The sequence below is a fragment of the Pongo pygmaeus genome, chromosome 9, assembly GCF_028885625.2.
Source record: "Pongo pygmaeus isolate AG05252 chromosome 9, NHGRI_mPonPyg2-v2.0_pri, whole genome shotgun sequence".
NCBI lineage: Eukaryota > Metazoa > Chordata > Mammalia > Primates > Hominidae > Pongo > Pongo pygmaeus.
In genome coordinates, this window is record NC_072382.2 from 113,853,811 (window position 1) to 113,874,152 (window position 20,342).

At 38.5% G+C, this 20,342-nt stretch overlaps 1 protein-coding gene across 7 annotated transcripts in view; it reads right to left on the bottom strand.

The window, feature by feature from the left end:
- Positions 1-20,342, bottom strand: part of IL18 (interleukin 18) — a 26,622-nt gene continuing 6,280 nt past the window's right edge. For 3 of the 7 annotated variants that reach the window (XM_054440269.1, XM_054440268.1, XM_054440270.2), the window contains 5 exons: positions 11,807-11,893; positions 10,375-10,386; positions 6,842-6,976; positions 5,301-5,434; positions 1-563 (listed from right to left, as the gene is read on the bottom strand). In XM_054440269.1, the coding sequence (XP_054296244.1) occupies positions 342-563; positions 5,301-5,434; positions 6,842-6,976; positions 10,375-10,386; positions 11,807-11,885 (582 nt within the window). In that variant the 5' untranslated portion in view covers positions 11,886-11,893 and the 3' untranslated portion in view covers positions 1-341. Of the gene's footprint in view, positions 564-5,300; positions 5,435-6,841; positions 6,977-7,782; positions 9,231-10,374; positions 10,387-11,806; positions 11,915-20,342 lie in introns of those variants that run through there. The other 4 variants (XM_054440274.2, XM_054440271.1, XM_054440272.1 and 1 more) reach the window with 4 other exon arrangements.

Sequence of the window (20,342 nt, forward strand, 5' to 3'; positions counted from 1 at the left end):
TTCACATTATGAATTATTTATTTATTTATTTATTTTATTTTTTGAGATGGAGTTTTGCTGTTGTTGCCCAGGCTGGAGCGCAATGGTGCAATCTCGGCTCACCACAACCTTCGCCTCCGGGGTTCAAGTGATTCTCCTGCCTCAGCCTCTTGAGTAGCTGGGATTGAGGGCATGGGTCACCACACCCAGCTAATTTTTTGTATTTTTAGTAGAGACGAGGTTTCACCATGTTGGTCAGGCTGGTCTTGAACTCCTGACCTCTGGTGATCCGCCCGCCTCAGCCTCCCAAAGGGCTGGGATTACAGGCGTGAGCCACCGCGCCCGGCATGAAATTTTAATAGCTAGTCTTCGTTTTGAACAGTGAACATTATAGATCTATCCCCCAATTCATCCTCTTTTTTCAAAATGAGTTTAAAAAGGTCTCTCTCTTTTTCACAAGCTAGAAAGTATCCTTCGTATGATGAAGATTCAAATTGCATCTTATTATCATGTCCTGGGACACTTCTCTGAAAGAATATGATATCACTTTTTGTATCCTTGATGTTATCAGGAGGATTCATTTCCTATAGAGAAAAAACATTACCTAATTATTTCAGGACATGAACAATTTGAATATATGAAGTTTGTTTTGAAGTATATTACCGAACAGAACAAAAGTAGTTTTGCTTCTCAAGAGTTACATAAAAAAGATCTCTGAACAGCAATACTGACCTCCTCTCCTTCTTAACTCCGAATCTCCTATTCTCCCTGTCGTGGGATGCATATTCAGGTCCAGGCCTCTAGTTTTCCCCTATCCATCGAACAGCTTACTTCTCTCCTCTACCACTGAGTGGTGTCCACATTTGCTCAAGATGAAGTAGAGTTCCAGCAAAGACCACAAGCTTTTTGGGCTAATGTCAGTTTCTGTCCTCTATAACCATTCACGGCTAAAGACGTTGATGACCTCCACCCATAAACTTAATCTAGTTCTAGTTTCTTTTTCTTTTTGCTTTGAGACAGGGTCTCGCTCTGTTGCCCAGCCAGAAGTGCAGTGGTGAAATCATAGCTCACTGCAGCCTTGAACTCCTGGGCTCAAGCAATCCCCCTGCCTCAGCCTCCTGAGTAGCTGGGACTGTAAGTATACACCACCACATTTGGCTAATTTTTAAAATTTATTTTTGTAGAGAAGGGGTCAGGGGGTATCTCACTTTGTTGCCTAGGCTGGTCTTGAACTCCTGGCCTCAAGTGATCCTCCCACTTCGGCCTCCCAAAGTGCTGGGATTCCAGGTATGAGCCACCATGCCTGGCCTGGCCAGTTCTCGTTTCTGAGCCAACTGTGAGAGAGACAGGAAGTGCCAGGAATCTTAGCTTACTCTTTCAGTGGAGCCTGAAATTAAAACTTACAGTGAATAGACCCAATACTTGTTGTAGGGCTAGGCCCTGGGTTCCTGTATAAGCCTGCTGTATTGGCTCAGTTGGCAGTCTTTGACTCTGTCTCCCTGCCAAGCACTCCAGTTCCATAGTAGTCTTGAATTTCTGTCCTGAATATGGTCTACTTGGCTGGGCCCTGCCCTAGAAGGCCAAATGCAGATTCTTGTATGTTTCAGTCACAGAATAGGGTCTTGTGAGAAATGGTTAGATTACTTGAAACTATAATCTTGCAGGTTATCCAACTGGTAGTGCTGCCTGCACTTTTCCTGTTAGTACAGCATGTCTATTTTGCAGGATGGATCAGAACATGTGGGCACCACCTAAGGTTCTTCCATGTTAATCCTGGAACCAGTAGATGTTTTGGACTTAATTTTGGCCTCATGGCAGCACAGATTCCCATGATCCTAAGCACTGATAGAGAAACCTCCAGAATTAAAATAGCATTTCTTCATCCTCCAAAGATGCCTGAAAGACTCTGGATGGCAGAGGTTGGGGGGTTACCTCCAACTTCTCAATCAGTTGTGGAATCGATAGTCATAACTCTCGACCTTTGTTCTTTATCAACAAGTGTGGGTCCTAAGTTGATGAAAGTATAAACTAGTTTCCCTATTGGCACCCACTTCTGCAGCTGTCTACAATATACCACAATTTAGGAAGAGACCCTAAGCTGTGGGCATCAATTTGGAACTAATCTGAAATCTAATGTATAAATGAGAAATAATCCATAGCCAAAACTTCAAAAGCTCTGGTAACATTACAGAGGAAGATGAACCAGTATAGAAAGTTACAGTTGAGCCCGGTGCGACGGCTCACGCCTGTAATCCCAGCACTTTGGGAGGCTGAGGCAGGCGGATCACAAGTTCAGGAGATTGAGACCATCCTGGCTAACACGGTGAAATCCCGTCTCTACTAAAAATACAAAAAATTAGCTGGGCGTGGTGGCAGGCACCTGTAGTCCCAGCTGCTCGGGAAGGTGAGGCAGGAGAATGGCGTTAACCCGGGAGGCAGAGCTTGCAGTGAGCCGAGATCGTGCCACTGCACTCTAGCCTGGGCGACAGAGTGAGACTCCGTCTCAAAAAAAAAAAAAAAAAGAAAAGAAAAAAAGAAAGTTACAGTTGAAAGTGAGAGTGTGGATAGGTAGAACAGGCGATCTCTTTAATCACAGTTATTGCACATTTCAGAATAGGGGTAAGGACATCCTTGGGCAGTAGCTTTCCTAGTTTTGATGTTGACCCACTCCCAGCCATCATAGGGAAAGTACATAGCAAATGGATGTCAAAGCAATCCCAATGACCTTGGAGAACCCCCAACTTGGAAAGCCCTACCTGGTGAAACTTGAGTGCTCCAAGGGAAAAGGGATTTTTTTTTTTTACATCAGAAGGGGTTGAATCTGAATCCAGGGAAAGTTGATATTGACCTAACATCTCCCAAGTGCACTGGAAAGTCTGAGGGAACCCTGGCCAAGCCTGGATATAGATACATATATACATGTATATGTATATATATGAAACACACACTGACAGTAACCTCTCAAAGCAAATCCCTCTTAGTGTTGTCAAGGTTCTTGACCAAAGAACTTTATAGGACTTTATAGCTAGTAGTCAACAGTGAAAGGTGAGCACATGAGGGCAGCCAGTTGTATCTTTTTCTTTTTTTGAGACGAAGTCTCATTCTGTCGCCCAGGCTGGAGTGCAGTGATGCGATCTCAGCTCACTGCAGCCTACGCCTCCTGGTTTCAAGCGATTCTCCTGCCTCAGGCTCACAATTAACTGGGATTACAGGTGCGTGCCACCATGCCTGGCTAATTTTTGTATTTTTTTTAGTAGAGACAGAGTATCGCCATGTTGGCCAGGCTGGTCTTGAACTCCTGATCTCAAGTGAGACACTCGCCTTGCCCTCCCAAAGTGCTGGGATTATAGGCATGAGCCACTGTGCCTGGCCTGTTGTATCTTATTATCTAGAACCTAGGCCACTTTTATGACCACTGCTAAGATCCTTATTAGTGGCAGGAAAAGGGATTAAAGACAAGGGCTAAAACTGGTCCTAGTCCACCCCTCACTCTCTCCCTCCCTCCAACTAATATTTACTGAGTTTCTTCCAGAAACAGATTGGCTATGATGCTGATGAAGCTTAAATGTCAGATTCCCTCATTTGCACAGATCTCTTCAAGCCACCCCCGCCCTTTTTAAAATTTGAATTAAATTATTAAGCTTATGCTTTTGGTAATTTTACATTCTTTTTTTTTTGAGACCAAGTTTCACTCTTGTTGCCCAGGCTGGAGTGCAATGGCACGATCTCGGCTCACCGCAACCTCTGCCTCCCGGGCTCAAAAGATTCTCCTGCCTCAGCCTCCCGAGTAGCTGGGATTACAGGCATATGCCACCACACCCAGCTAATTTTGTATTTTTAGTAGAGATGGGGTTTCTCCATGTTGGTCAGGCTGGTCTTGAACTCCTGACTTCAGGTGATCTGCCCGCCTTGGCCTCCCAAAGTGCTGGGATTACAGGTGTGAGCCACCACACTCAGCCACATTCTTTTTCTTTAAAAGGGCCATCAAAATTGAATAAACTTCAGGCTCCCCCAAATATGGATTTGCCCAATTCCTACTAACTGCCAAGCATTATTTCCATCTTCTTAACATTGTCACCAGTCTCCCTCAACAAGAATCCACTTGTAGGTTCGGACTTATCCCAGTTTCTGAATCTGCCTCTGCAGCTGAGTTTTCCTCTATCCCACATAGCTTGAGCTTGGCCATCTCCTTCCCTTCTAATTATGTTGCTCAGTAACAGCATGCTTAACCCTTTCCACCCTACCCTTCCATCCCAGGCCTCTTATGCCATTTTGATAACTAAGCTGCCTGTCAGGTCTAGAATGGGGACTCTAAATTGTCACCTGAAGGGGTGGCACTCTGGTTGGAGGGAGATAGCTGAGGGATTTGTCTGGGGGCTGTGTCTGTTGCATATGCACTGTTCTTACTTGGATTATATTTTAGAGTGGCTTTTTTCTCCCTACCCCTTGGTACCTTCACTAAGGTCATATCCTAACTGTCTTTCAGTGGGGACTGGGTGGGCATGAAAGCAGTTATTTATCGGCAAATCTCCACTCAAAAAGAGTCTTCATGACATGGAATTCTCCTCTGAAGCATTGCCAATTTGTAAGCATCCCTGGTTACTCTTACTGGCTTAGTCTGTAGCTATAGTTAATTGTGGTTTATCTAACAATAATGGAGGAAATAGAGAAAAATAATAGAGAATAATAATGGAGAATAATAGAGAAAAAGTAGAGGCCAGAAATACTTTATACCTGGCTTGCAGATAATTATAGCATTACTTTTACGCTGATCTCATAACTTATTCAATTAGATTAACATTAAAAATAACATACATCAACTGGAAGCTGAAGCTTGTGTCTAAGACTTAGGCTAAGGATCAGCAACAAAACAACTAGGGATTAAAATATTATCATAATTTACAAAGGTGTAGAAATATAGAAGGATAATTAGCTTCATTCTTCATAGCAGAACTCATTCTGGAAAGTCACATGTTATTCTTAAATGTATAACTCACATATGTATTCTACATTATTACTTGTATAAAGACTGATTATTCAGGAGATGCAGATCATAAAACAAGTGTTGTATCTCCTCTTCCCTGTGACAGGCTCAGAAAAACCATCGTTATCACAATAGGTAAAGAGTTTGATAATTTTTAGTAAGTATTCATTTTAATGGTTCTCTACTTCTTGTTATTTCTGTTCTAGACAAAATGTTGGTCTGAGGATATTTGAGTTTTCTAATTATATTATTTATATTAACATTAGAAATAATGTTATATTTCTAATTATATTAATTATATTAACATGGTTGAAAACAAAGTAAGGCTCAGTCTTACCTTAAAGGAAATAATTTTGTTCTCACAGGAGAGAGTTGAAATTTTCTCACACTTCACAGAGATGGTTACAGCCATACCTCTAGGCTGGCTATCTTTATACATACTTATAATAAATATGGTCCGGGGTGCATTATCTGAGATAAATATAATAAATGAGAACTCTAGTTAGAAGAATTTTTGCACAGGAACATTTGTGGAAATTTAACCAAAAGATAGTCCTTAATACACCTGTTCCCACTTTGAGACTTGGCCAGTCTGCAGGAGACTATGTACAGCTGGTCAGACATTTTTAAAAACACAGTTCAGGCCTGGCACAGTGGCTCATGCCTGTAATCCCAGCATTTAAAAGTTAAGAACAACCTTTTATAATCCGTATCGTTAAAATACTCATAAAAGTTGCAGCATGTGTGTTGTAACACATATTAAACTGTGGGGTTGTTTGTTTGGGAGGCTGAGGCGGGCAGATCACTTGAGGTCAGGGGTTTGAGACCAGCCTGGGCAACATGGTGAAACCCCAGCTCTACCAAAAATACAAAAATTAGCCGGGTGTAAGTGGTGCATGCCTGTAATCCCAGCTACTCGGGAGACTGAGGCATGAGAATCACTTGAACGTGGGAGGCGGAGGTTGTAGTGAGCCGAGATCGCACCACTGCACGGCACTTCAGCCTGGGCAACAGAGTGAAACTGCGTCTCAAACAAACAACCCCACAGTTTAATGTGTATTACAACACACACGCTGCAACTTTTTTGAGTATTTTAAAGATGTGAATTCTAAAAGATTGTTTTTAACTTTTAAATGCTAAATAAAGTATTTAAAATATATGTTAAGGTAAGTATTCAGTATTTTTGAAGAATGTACATTCACTGCTTCAACTCAGCCTAACTTTGATACTTGGAATTCATATTTTGGAAGGCACAGTAGACTTGATCATTTTCTTTTCTTTTTAGGTTTTTTTTTTTTTTTTTTTAATTTTAGGGACAAGGTCTCTATATCACCCAGGCTGGAGTGCAGTGGCTATTCACAGGTACGATCATAGTGTACTACAGCCTCAAAGTCCTGGCCTCAAGGAATCCTCCTGCTTGAGCCTCCCAAGTAGCTAGGATTACAGATAGATGCCACCACACCTGGCAACTTAATCCTTTCCTATTGTACTCTAAGTTTCTGGGGGAAGACAGACTCATTTGAAATGTGTGTGTATTTATTTTTAATATTTTGAAAACTATCAGAATTTTCAGCTGTAACAAGCACGGATTAAGCATCCAACTAGAGGTTTTAAACAGTTAATGCAATCACAATAAAGGGATTGGTGATTCAAAGGCAGGCTCAGAGAGGCATGACCCCTAGCAATGTCTTATTGTATCCAATTTTTTACCCCAACTAAAAAACGTGGATGCCTTATAAAGTTTCTTGTAAGTGAAATTATTGTTACTCCTGTGACTTTTCATCTAAGGATTGGGACTAGCACGGAAAAATGTAAGCAGTAAAACAGAATGGGAAGAAGTAGCTAGTCATTTCTACGTTTAGAAATTAAAAAACATACCTCTACAGTCAGAATCAGTCATATCTTCAAATAGGGGCTGATTTCCTTGGTCAATGAAGAGAACTTGGTCATTCAAATTTCTTATGATTGAGAATTTAGATTCAAGCTTGCCAAAGTAATCTGATTCCAGGTTTTCTACAATAAACATTAAATCTCATTTAAAAATACATACTTTCTTTGTTAATTGACAAATAAGTATGCTATATATTTTAGTTTTCTAAAACTATTAATGACAATCTTCTGTTCCAGAAGCAGCTACAATAAAGTTGCCTATTGTTTTTTAACCTACTCTCAAAGGCACAGTCAATTTCTTGTTACCATTCAGAACTACTCTGCCTCTGAAGTGTTAACTTCAAATATCCTAGTCTCTTACCCTTTTAGTTTTCTCACACTTTTACTCCAACTCTATGTGTTCTTAAATTTCACAACATCTTCCAGTCTCCTGACTCTTGTATTTCCTCTCTATCTAACCTCTTCCTGTCTTCCCTTCCTCCCCAGTGCAGCTGGACCTCAGAGTTCATTTTGTCTACCATTTTGCCAGGATATTAAATCCCTAACTTATTTGTCTTTCTGCTACAAAACTCCAGACTTGGCTGCTGAGTGCTGCTGGTGAACAATGGCACAAGTGTTCAAAACGGTGCCATTACAAGCATATCAATTGTCAATACTTCTTTTGTTTTCCAGTTCAGCACTCTCTTCCATAGTTCATAGCCGCAATTTCAAATTTTCTTTGCTCTCTTCAGGACCTCTACACCATCATCTCTGTTTTCATTTTCAGCAAATGATTTCCTGCCACTCCACGTACAAATTTAACTCTGGCAGCACCAGTTATTTCCTCTCTCCATTTTGTCCCAAGGGGAAACGCGAAGGTACCATTTCTGGTATCTAGGGCTGATCCCATTTGTGCTTGGCATGTACCCTCTACTGAAGCTTTGATTTACCAATCATCCTTTCTCTTCTATCAACCCAGCAATTCTACCTCCTGGGTTTTATCCTGAAGAAAAAATCAGACAAATGTGTGAACATTTTTGTACAGGAATGCTTATGGGAACATTGTTAATAACAACAACAAACTGGAAACAAACATTCACCAATTAGGAATTGATTAAATAAAAACGGCAAAGATATGCCCTTATTGTGAAATATCATGAACTTAATATAACTGCAATTACTTGTTGCCATGGAGAGATGTCCATATATATCACTAACTAGAAAAAGCAGCTTAGGTATAAAACAATCCCTTTTAATAAAAATATAAGCATTTCTGTGTCTTTATATATATATATAGAAAGGAGTGTAGAAATATTGTATCAGAATGGTAGCTATCACTATTTCTGGGTGGTTTCTATTTTTATCTTTCATATTATTATCTTTTTTCATTGCCTCAGTTACAAAGAACACATTATTTTCATAATCAAAAAAGCACAAAGCTCTTTATTTTGAGATTTAAAACTGCTCCATCAACCCAATCTCACTTTGCAGCTAGTCTTGTTTCTCTCCTCCTTTTAACAGCCAAGCTTTTAGCAAGAATTGTCTGTATCATTTCTTCACTTTCCATTCACTGTTTCACTCATTGCAATCTGCCTCTGCCTCCATTTCACCATCAAGCTGCTTTCATTGAGATCACCAAACTCCTTGTTGCTGAATCTAAAAGCTGTGTTCTGGCCCTTGATTCTCCAGGCTGCAAAATTCAACACAATGCCTATCCCCTCAATTTGAAATGCTCTCCTGGGAGTCGATGGAATTCTCTTGGTTTTTCTTCTTCCGTTTTGGTTAGTCTGCTCTCTGTTCTTTATTAGCTTCTTTCTACTGCATCCTTTAAATGTAGGTATTCCCCCCAGTTCAGTACTTGGCTTTTACTCTCACTTTACACATTTCCTCTGATTTGTCTTTTTATCTCTATAGATTCAAATGCCATTTCTATGCATAAGCCTTCAATATCTCTATCTCCAGCCCAAATCTTTGTCCTGAACTCAGTACCACATGTAGAAGAGTTTTTGGACATCTCCACTAGGATGTTCCACAGACATCTCAGATCCAAAACTAAATGCATCATCCATCCTCCACTTTGTATACACCAAAACCTGCTCTTCCTTCTGTGTTTCCTATTTCACTGAATGGTACAAATTGCCTAAGTGAAAAATGTAGGCATCATCTTTTCTACTTTCTTCTCCTTTCCAAATCCAACCCTAAATCATGTCCTATTGATTCTCTCAAGTGTTTCTAAAATCCATTCACAGCTCCTCATCCGCACTCCCCTATGTCTACCTTAATTCATGACACCATCATTTCTTGTAAGAACTAAAATAATAGCCTCTCAACCCTTAATTTTGTCCTCCTCACCCCACACCATCAATTCTTTATACCAAAGCCAGAATGATATTTTAAAAATATATTATTTCTGAATTTTAAAGAGTCATATGGTTACCTGGAATAAAGATTATATTTTCCAGATTTCCTTGCACTTAGTGTGGCCATGTGATTAAATTCTAGTCAATGGAATATGAGGGGAATTGATGTGTTTAACTTTCAATTAGAGTCTTTGAAAGGAACGAGCCTGACTTCTCTTATCTTGACCCTTTCTTGATAACTGGGATATGAACCCAGGAAGTATGATGATTTTCAACTATGTGAGTGAGATCAACAACTAGGGGATGATGGGTAACAAGACAGAAGAAAGTTGCGGGTCCCAATATCATCAGGTTGCTTCCAGCCATACTACTTCTGAGCTGCCTACTTAGACTTTCTTTGAGAGAAAAATTCTCTATCTTATTCAGCTACTGTATCTTTGGATGTCTTTGTTACAACAAACTAATCTTTACCCTAGCTAATACATATTGTACTTAATTAACCCTATTATCTCCAAGATAAAGTCCAAATTTCACATCTTGGGGTAAGAGAACGTCTTGCTCTACACCCTGTTTATCACTCTAGCTTCTCTCACTGGTCTCCTACTCCTACTCTACTTCCATTCTGAATTACCCTGAGTTCGTCATAAATGCCATGGTTTCTTTCAGATCTTGACCTTTGAATGTGGTCTTCTTGCTCCACCCATTCCTATCTCCTCTACTTCCAGAATTTTCTGCCCCCCCCCCCCGCCCCCCACCAACCCGGGAACCTCCCAGGCTTCTTCCCAAAGCATTTCTCAGAGGAGGTGTTACTGATTTTGGACAATTCTAATGCTTCAATCCCTTTTTCCTATGCAACGCTCCCCCTGCAACAGAATCCATGACTTCGTGCTAATCTTAGGACCTATGAAACAAGCAAAGTCTATTTTGTAGATTCTAAGAGCTGGAGAATTTTTTAAGGCGTAGAGAAGCATCTTTTGCTAGAGGTTCTTCTTTGTATCTCTTATGATCATCTTCATTCCAAAGCTGTGCTACTGAGTCCACATTTCTTTGAGGGCAGATTGGCTTTTCAAATAGATTGGTATCATGAGAACCATTTTTTTTTCTCAGCTGACAATGGTGAGATAGATGTGTCTCAAGCAGATACTTAGTTTGCAAAGAAAAATAAATTCATTTATACTTTACCATCATCTTCAGCTAAGAGGGGGAAAAAAAGAGAAACAGAATATGTAAAATTTTGTATTTTGACCCATAATTTAATCTCATTCTAGCTTTTACTTTTGCTACTCCTCTTTCTCGAACTCCTATTTTTATGGTTTAACGGTCTGTCTTGGCTTGTATCAGAATATTATATAATCATCCAAAAGGCCCATAAAATGAAGCTTATCAGACTTAGTGTGTTCTCAGGTAATTTAGACATAAAACTTAAACCTAGGGTTTAAAAATTTCAATATGTAACTAAAAATAAATTTTATAAAATAAGAGATTTTACTTTTAAATGTATTGCTTAAATGGAAAGTCACCTAAGAAAAGTCACCTAATAATTTTTTATGAAGGTTTTTTTTGTGTGTGTGTGTGTCAGGGTCTACTGTCATGCAGGCTGGAGTGTAGGGGTGGGATCATAGCTCACTGCAGGCTCAAATTCCTAGGCTCAAGTGATCCTCCTGCTTCAGCCTCCAAAGAAGGTAGGAGGTGTCCACAGGATATTTTTCAATTTTTTGTAGAGATGGAGTCTCACTTTGTTGCTCAGGCTTTTAAATGAAGGTTTCAAATGAAGGCAAACTTTCAAATGAAGCCAAATTGTTCACAGAAGATTAATCATAAGAATCAATTTTTAGGCCATGTGTGGTGGTTCATGCCTATAATCCCAGCACTTTGGGAGGCCGAGGCAGGAGGATCATCTGAGATCAGGAGTTCAAGACCAGCCTGGACAACATGGCAAAACCCTGTCTCTAGTAAAAATACAAAAAATTAGCCAGGCATGGTGGGATGCACCTGTAGTCCCAGCTACTCAGAAGGCTGAGGCAGGAGAATTGCTTGAACCCAGGAGGTGGAGGTTGCAGTGAGCAGAGATTGTGCCACTGCACTCCAGCCTGGGCAACAGAAAAAAAAAAAAAAAGAATCAATTTTTACTTGTCAAACATATTTACATAAAATGGTGTAATTCGCAGAACTCTAAATTTACAGAATCTCTTACATAATTTGCCAATTTGCTTTGGGAAATTGTATTTCCTGAATGCACCCAGTTTTGTACTGGGATTTTTCCCATGGAAATCCCATGAAAACTGGGATTTTTCCCATGGAAATCCCATGAAAACTGGGATTTTTCCCATGGAAATCCCATGAAAACTGGGATTTTCATGATGTGCACTTACTGCCACCTGGAGAGTGAGCTACTGCTGATTAAAGTGCCAGGACACGTGGTGTGACAAGGTGCTGAGACTTTGGACATGTTATGGTTAATTTCTAGAGGTCCACTATTTTTTTTTAAGAGCCATTAATATTACAATGAAATTTGGTGACAAAAAGAGTCACTTAATAGTTCACCTCACAACATCTTTTCTAGTTGAATAGATTTATCTGAACCTGGTAATTTGTTCTATGGCATTAGCCTTACCTATAAAGTAAAGCGTATTGTCAATAAATTTCATTGCCACAAAGTTGATGCAATTGTCTTCTACTGGTTCAGCAGCCATCTTTATTCCTAATGAAAGCAAAGAGCCATCTGTTAAGAGACAATGATTGTACCTTTTACTACTACTTTATACTACCTTCAAGTTCAGTGGTCAGTTAATCACCTAGTATACTGATGAACAATCTTGACATTCAATAAATGCCAGAAGTTTCAGCTTATGAATACCCATGTTTAAGTGTTCTCTTACAAATCATCAGATATTTGAAAGATAGAAAGCATTCTCTCATGAAACAGTATTATAAAGGGTAGATAAATGGCCCAGTACTGAACTGAATCATTATTCTAGTATTCCTTGAGAAATATAAATATATTATCAATATAAATACAGTTTCATCTGAGGATGCCAGAAACACATCTAATCCTACCCTTTAGGAAGGACTGGCTTCATCCTTCTCTTACAACCAGTGGATTCCTATGGGTGAGAGGCTGAAGGTTTGTGACTTCATTGTCAAAGTGCTGAAGGTGAAACAATGATAAAAAAGTGCTTCCATCTGAGGGTACCGGCAGGGTGGGAGAAGGCTGAAGGGCTCTGGCATTTGGTGGTCCTCCTTCTCCCTGAGCAGCAGTGGTTTTTGATCTGGAGTCTAGATTATACTATATTTTTAACACAAGTAATACATAAATACAATCTTGCTGTAAAATCAAGGGATACAGGATTTGAAAAAAATTTAAATCCTTCTATTTGCTCTTCCTTTCTGCCCCTCTTCCAATGTGGTGTGCAGGCTTCCAGAATTTTGTTATGGAATAGGAGTTCTCAGTGTGAGAAATCTGTGAACTTGGATGGGGAAAAAAATACACACGTATTTTCACCAACCTCTGAAATTTAGCATTCCTTCCATGATTAGTTGCAGGAAACAAACCACAGTATTATTAGCAGTACGTGTGACTCTCATTAATAGAAATACCTATTTTCTATTGTGCTACAATTATTGCAGAGATCTTGAGACATGGTTTAAACTCATTACTACTTTGAAATTACAGAAGTTTAGTCCTCACAGTAGATCTTATTATTTAATGTGTTGGTAAAATGGCACATATATACTGCATCAAAATTTGTTTAAAAATTAAATGGTATGCAGGAGAGTATTCATAAATCTGGGCTCAAAATTTTTCTAGCATAATATGAGGCCTAGCATGTATGGTAGAGTAAGCAGGAATTTAAAACTCAGTTAAAAAAAAATTAATCTGAATTAAGCTAACCCCAAAATAGTTGTTAGTTGGTGTTATACAACAGTTTTGTCTAGATTGAGTTCCTTATACACATCCAAATGTGGATGGTTATTAAATTTATTTTATTTAATAAGTTTAAATAAAATAAAATTTTATTAAACAATATTTAAATTTACAATTTATTTTTTCTTTTCTGCTTTGGTTTTTATTAAATGAGTTTCATATCCAGTTTAAAAGGCAAATGTAAACATGCTTTCTTAAAGATGTATCATAAGCTGTTTTCTTTCAGTGAATTGAAGTGTTTGACAGAGAAGCAAATGTCAAAACCATGCTATCAGACATGTTTCTTTCGGCATTTGTACTTATTATGACAAGTTTACATACAAAGTTTTTTTGTATTTTTATTTTATTTGTATAAATTTATGGGACACAAGTGTAATTTTGTTTCATGGACATATTGCATAGTGGTGAAGTTAGGGCTTTTAGTGTATCAATCACTGGAATAACACACTTTGTATCCATTAAGTAATTTCTCATCCACTTCCCTCTCACTTCCCCCACCTTTTGAGTCTCTACTGTTTATCATTCTATACTGTCTATGCATCCACACTACCTAGCTCCCACTCATAAGTGAGAACATGAGGTATTTGCCTTTCTGTGTCTGAGTCATTTCACTTAAGATAACGGCCTCCAGTTCCATCCATGTTGCTGCAAAAGAGATGATTTCATTCTTCCTTATGGCTGAATAATATTCCATTGCATATATGCATACAGACACACACACACACACACACACACACACACACACACACCATATTTTCTTTACCCATCCATCAGTTGATGAACACTTAGGTTGATTTTATATCTTTGCTATTGTGAATAGTGCTGTAAATAAACATACAAATGCAGGTATCTTTTTGATACAATGATTCCCTCTGGGTAGATATGCAGTAGTGGGATTGTTGGATCAAAGGGTAGTTCTATCAGTTATCTGAGAAATCACCATATTATTTTCTATAGAGGTTTTATAAATTTACATTCCCACCAAGAGTGCTTAAGTGGTCCCTTTTTCTGCATCCTCAACAATATATGTTATTTTTTGTAATAACAGCCATTCTGATTGGTGTAAGATATTATCTCATTGTGGTTTCAATTTGCATTTCTATGATAATTAGTGTTGACAAGCATTTTTTCATGCTTGTTGGCCATTCATATGTCTTCTTTTGAAAAATATCTACTTGTGTCCTTAGCTCATTTTTTGACGGGATTATTTGTTTTTTTTGTTGTGAGCTGTTTGAGTTCCTTGTAAATTTGACACATTAGTCCCCTGTCAGATGTATAGTTTGCAAGTATTTTCTCCCATTCTGCAGGTTGTCTGTTTACTCTGTTGATTATTTCTTTTGCTGTATAGAAGCTCTCTAGTTTAATTAAGTCCCATATGCCTATTTTTGTTTTTATTGCCTGTCCTTTGAGGGCTTGTTCATGAATTCTTTACCTAGACCAATGTCCAGAAGAGTTTTCTCTAGGTTTTTTTTTTTTTCCATTTTATAGTTTCAGGTCTTACATTTAAGTCTTTAATCCATCTTGAGTTGATTTTTATACATGGTGAGAGATACGGGTCCACTTTCATTCCTTCTGCATATAGCTACCCAATTTTCCCAGCACCATTTATTGAAACTGGTGTCTTTTTCCCATTGTATATTCCTGTCAGCTCTGCCAAAAATCAGTTGGCTAAGTATGTGGCTTTATTTCTGGGTTCTCCATTCTGTTCCATTGGCATATGTGTCTGTTTTTATACCAGTACCAGGCTGTTTTGGTTACTATACCCTTGTAGCGTAACTTGAAGTAGGTAAAAATTTTTTTATAACTCTGTTCTAATATACCAGGTTTCCTTTATACAGTTAAGTATTTAATTTTATGTCTGTAAAAACATTGTTCTGAGAAGGGGTCCACAGTCTTCATATTTCCCATGAAAGCCCCTGCCAGAAAAATAATTAGGGAGCCCCTACACTAGAATTCAGTGGTGCCTTGGGTTCCTGAAGGCAGTTGTGGTTGGGGCTCTAAGGAAGACGGGTAAGTCACAATTGTCAATGGTACATAGAGAAGTAGCCATAAAACTGTGTTCATAGGTAGAGAACTGACTCAAATTCTTTCTAACATAATCTAAAAGCAAGCATTTATGTAAGCAGGAAATTAAAACTCAGTTGAAAAAACCTAATGCAAATTAAGCTGACTCCAAATACTTGTGAGTTGGTGGCCATTTAACAGGTTTATTTTCTTTTTTAATAGAGATGGGATCTCATTATGTTGTCCAGGCTGGTCTTTAACTCCTGGACTCAAGATGTCCTCTCTCCTTGGCCTCCCAAAGTGCTTGAGATTACAGGCATGAGTCACTGTACCCAGGCCTTATTTGACAGTTTTATCTAGGTTTAGTTCCTTATGCTCATGTAAGTGTGAACAGTTATTAAATTTATCTTATTTAAATAACATTTTTTTTTTGAGATGGAGTCTCACTTTGCCACCCAGGTTGGAGTGCAGTGGCACGATCTCAGCTCACTGCAACCTCCACCCCACGCCTCTCACCTGGGTTCAAGCAATTCTCCCATCTTAGCCTCCCAAGTAGCTGGCACCACAGATGCGCACCACCACACCCAGATAAATTTTCGTATGTTTGGTAGAGGTGAGGTTTCACCACGTTGCCCAGGGTGGTCTTGAACTCCTGAGTCAGGTGATTTGCCTGACTTCGCCTCTCAAAGTTCTGGGATTATAGGTGTCAGCCACCATGCCTGGCCAACACATTTAAATAAAATAAAAACTGATGTACAAATGAATTTAAATAAACATTTAAATATTATAAAATTTAAATATTTATCAAATATTTAAATATTATAAATATTAAATATTATTAAAATTTAAATATTTATCAAACATTTAAATATTATAAATATTAAATATTATAAAATATTTATAATATTTAAATTTACAATTTAGAATTATCACCTAGTTTTTTAAAGGAGGGGATAAGGAAGACTCTTAGAGAAAAATAATATAGCAAAGGATGAAAAGATCGCTGAGATAAGTCTAAACATTTTTTACCAAAACCCAAACCAACATTAATATTAAAAATCAGGACAATAATGACTAGGCTGTGAGCTCCATGAGGGCATTTTCTTTATTCACCTTTATAGCTTCATTGCTGAACATGGCCCTATTATCAGCATCAGAAGGTGTTTGTTAATGACTGCATTAACTGAAAAGGCAGACATTTGTTAACCTCAGAGGCACTCTATGTTTTGATTAGTTATCAGTTGGTGAAATAATGACTAGCATGATCTTCTCTACAAACTTTAATATTATGTAATACACACATATTTATTCAAGTAATTCACCTGAAATGTACCAAGCAGTATGGGCAGGAATTGGATTAAATTACTGGTGTTTACTATTTTGAGTCCATAGTTAGTCAGTGAGTGAATGGATTTAGACAAGGACAATATTTGAGCTGATGCACCAGTTAAGGTTTGAGCATCAACTACGCATCAGGAATGCGGCCAGTAGCTGACCAAACCACACATGAACGAGAGTTGGCTCCTACTCTCCAGTGACTCAGAGTCTAGTGGGAGAGAAGAATCTATAAAGAGTTACAAAATAATGTAATGAATGATGTAAGAGCTGAATTTACAAGAGATTCATTCTTTCTGTTTGATGGTGCTGGAGAAGGTTACCACAGGAAGTGAAGACTGTGCCGCCTTGAAAGAGAAGCAGGCATTTTCAAGGCCAGAGGAAGAGCTTCCACCAAGAAGAAGCAATGTAAACAAAGGCTAGGCAGCAGGGAGACTGAGAAAACATGGGTTGTTTGAGGCCTCAACATTTTTACCATAAATAAGGCAAATGTAGTCACATTTTACAGAAAGAATGCATTTCTAAAGATCTCACATAGTTCAAGGTTAACTTTTCTCTTCTTTTTTTTTTTGGATACAGAGTTTCGCTCTTGTTGCCCAGGCTGGAGTGCAATGGCACGATCTCGGCTCACCGCAACCTCCACTGCCCGGGTTCAAGTGATTCTCCTGCCTTAGCATCCTGAGTAGCTGGGATTACAGTCATGCACCACCACGCCCGGCTAATTTTGTATTTTTAGTAGAGACGGGGTTTCTCCATGGCTGGTCTCGAACTCCTGACCTCAGGTGATCTTCCTGCTTCGGCCTCCCAAAGTGCTGGGATTACAGGGGTGAGCCACAGTGCCCAGCCTAATTTTCTATTCTTTAAGTAGTGAGGGGGGTGGGTTTCTCCATGTTGGTCAGGCTGGTCTCAAACTCCCGACCTCAGGTGATCTGCCCGCCTTGGCCTCCCAAAGGCTGGGACTGCAGGCGTGAGCCACTGCGCCCAGCCAAAGTTAACTTTTTTTTGGAAAAAACGTAAAAGTTTGAGAGGAGATATTCTTGGAGTACATAAACCTACAACAACCAAAGCATATTGTTGCTTTCTTTCTTTTTTCAACTTTCTCAGCATTATTACTAGTGTTTTGTAGCCTGCTGTCTCCACACAGCCTATTATGGTGGTACTTTGGCCTTTTTAATATTGTTTTCTTGCATATAACCTTGGTTTCAACATATTTATTTGGAGTTTTTTTTTTTTTTTTTTTTTTGCACAGCAGTAACAATACATCCCTTAGCACTTGGATAACATTATCATATATAAAATTATTTAAAATTATGTTAAAAAAGCACAATAATAACCTGTATGTCTGAAGAACTTCTGAGTTATTTAAAGTCTAATTTACATAATACTGACATGGAAGCAGATAATTCTACCAGGTATAAGAGACACTTACATGTGGTAATAGTGTTAACAGTTTATAACTCATTTGACCTGCCAGCTTTGAAATTATGTCATTCTAGATAAACTATTTGGAAGAGTTAACATTATTTCCATTTTGCCCATATAAACTATAATTTTTATATTGTTGCCTAATTCAATTCACATAAAATGCAACTTGCAGTATAGTTTGATGAAAGCTTGGAAAGAAGAGTCAGACTACAAAGGCCTTGTGTAAGCAGGCTAAAGAGTTTGAACTGTTTTTTCCTGAAAAAAAAAATACTGACTTAAATAGGAGAAAGATATAGTCAAATTTGTGTTTTAAAAACTCACGCTAGAAGCAACATAAAGAATGGATCTGGTCCGTGTGCAGTGGCTCATGCCTGTAATCCCAGCATTTTGGGAGGCTGAGGTGGGTGGATTGCTTGAGGTCAGGAGTTTGAGACCAGCCTGACCAACATGGTGAAACCCTGTCTCTACTGAAAATACAAAATTAGCTGGGTGTGGTGGCACATACCTGTAGTCCCAGCTACTCGGGAGGGTGAACTGCTTGAACCCAGTAGGCTGCGGTTGCAGTGAAGTGCTCCATTGCACTTCAGCCTGGGCAGCAAAAGTGAAACTCTGTGTCAACACCCCCACCACCACCAAGAACAAAAGAATGGACCTGATTGAACAAGATTGGACAGAGGTCAGACAACAACTACTGAAGCAATTTTAACAATTAAGAGTTGATGAGGCTATAAATTAAGGTAGTGAATTCAAGAGATACTAAACAGCAGGATTTCTCAGCTGATCTGTTGTAGGTCAGACAGAAGAAGGAGGAACTGAGGATGACTTCGTAGTTTTTGGCTTGGGCAATTTGTTGAGTGGTTACCTCATTCATTAAGAAAAAAGAACGAAAATACAGCTCAAGTGTAAAATAATTAGTTCAGTTTTGTAAATCTGAGATGTGTCACAGAAATCAAAAGAGAAAGGGTTTCAGGAGGGGCTGCTTGAAATCAGAAACTGTAGAGCTCCTAATTTACATATAAGCTTAAACTTGTTCATTGAATTTGGCAATTAGGAAGTTTTGGGTAACTGTAGAACAGTTTGGGTAAAGTGGAGGCAGCAGATGGTAGGTGGACAAATATCTAGGACAGAATGGGAGGGGGAAAAGTAAGGACAGTGACTACAAACTATTCTTTTAGGAAGTCTGGCTACAAAGTAAAGAGTTAGGGTAGTAGTTACTGGTCGGGGGGGAGAGTTATATACATGTACAAATTTTAATTTGGCTCCAGATACATAGTTCCAATGGTAAGAGATCTAATAAATTACTTTTCAAAACATGTCCTAGTTACGTGCCCAAAACTGAAACCTGGGAGTCATTCTTAACTCCTTTGTCTAATCTTTCCCTTGTCTCCAGAATTTGGTATCTCCTCTCCATCTCCAACAGCACTGTTTTAAATTAAGCCCTCATCGCCCCTGGCATCTTCTATTTTAATACTCTTCTACTTGGTTTTCTTGCTTCCAGACTCTCCTCCATTGTTGCCAGAGTTATTCTCTCTGCCAGGCAGAACTTCCCCTTCCCCTGCTTTTTTTTTTTTTTTTTTTTTTTTGCCTGCAAACTCTGCCTCATCTTTCATCCCGTAACTCCCAGCTTTTATAGTTCCTCTAGGAAAACTTCTCTGCTCTTTCATTCCTAGCTAATTATTCTCTCCTCAGAGTCCCACCTCCTTCACACCTGTTCATGCTTCTTAACTAGCTCTTACTACCCTGAATTGAGATTACTTTGATTAAAAATAGGTCTGTTCAGTTTCCATCTGAGTTTTAAGACAATGAGTTGTCTTTTTTTCCCCTGAATCTTCAACACCTGGAAAGAGCTTACCACACAGTAAGATATGTGGTAAATATGTGGTAAAGTAAACTTACCACATAGTAAGTTTGCTATGATAAACCTTGTTGCCATGACAACAGCGTAGAAAGGGATGTGTAGAATATATATATTTTTTCTATCTTAAACTTTCCCTCCACCTGAAAGCCAATGAGAAGGAGGAAGAACAGGAGGGAAGTCTGAAAACAGAATTTTAAAAATAGAATAATTTTTCTAATGTCTTCTCCATTTTTCCCTAGTAGTTTCTTTTTTATTTCATGTGTTGATTTTGAATTCTTCATTCTTATTTTCTTACAATTTTTCTTGTTAGTTCTCAATACATCTATGACTGATTACAAGTGGTGTGTTCTCATCCCCATTCCTCTTCTCCTCAATTTTCCTCTTCCTTCCTCATCCATGTTTCTTTGCTTTAATCTATGAAATTTATAGTATCCATTGGATAAAAATACTTTGACTATTTCATCTAAAATTCTCAGACTATTGACTTTTTTTTTTTAAGAGTTACAAAACACCTCAGAAAGATCCTCCCAGGAGTAAGCAGTGACAATTTGTTCTTTAAAACAGACATAAAAATTTAGTTATGCAATACTTTGACAACTAGCC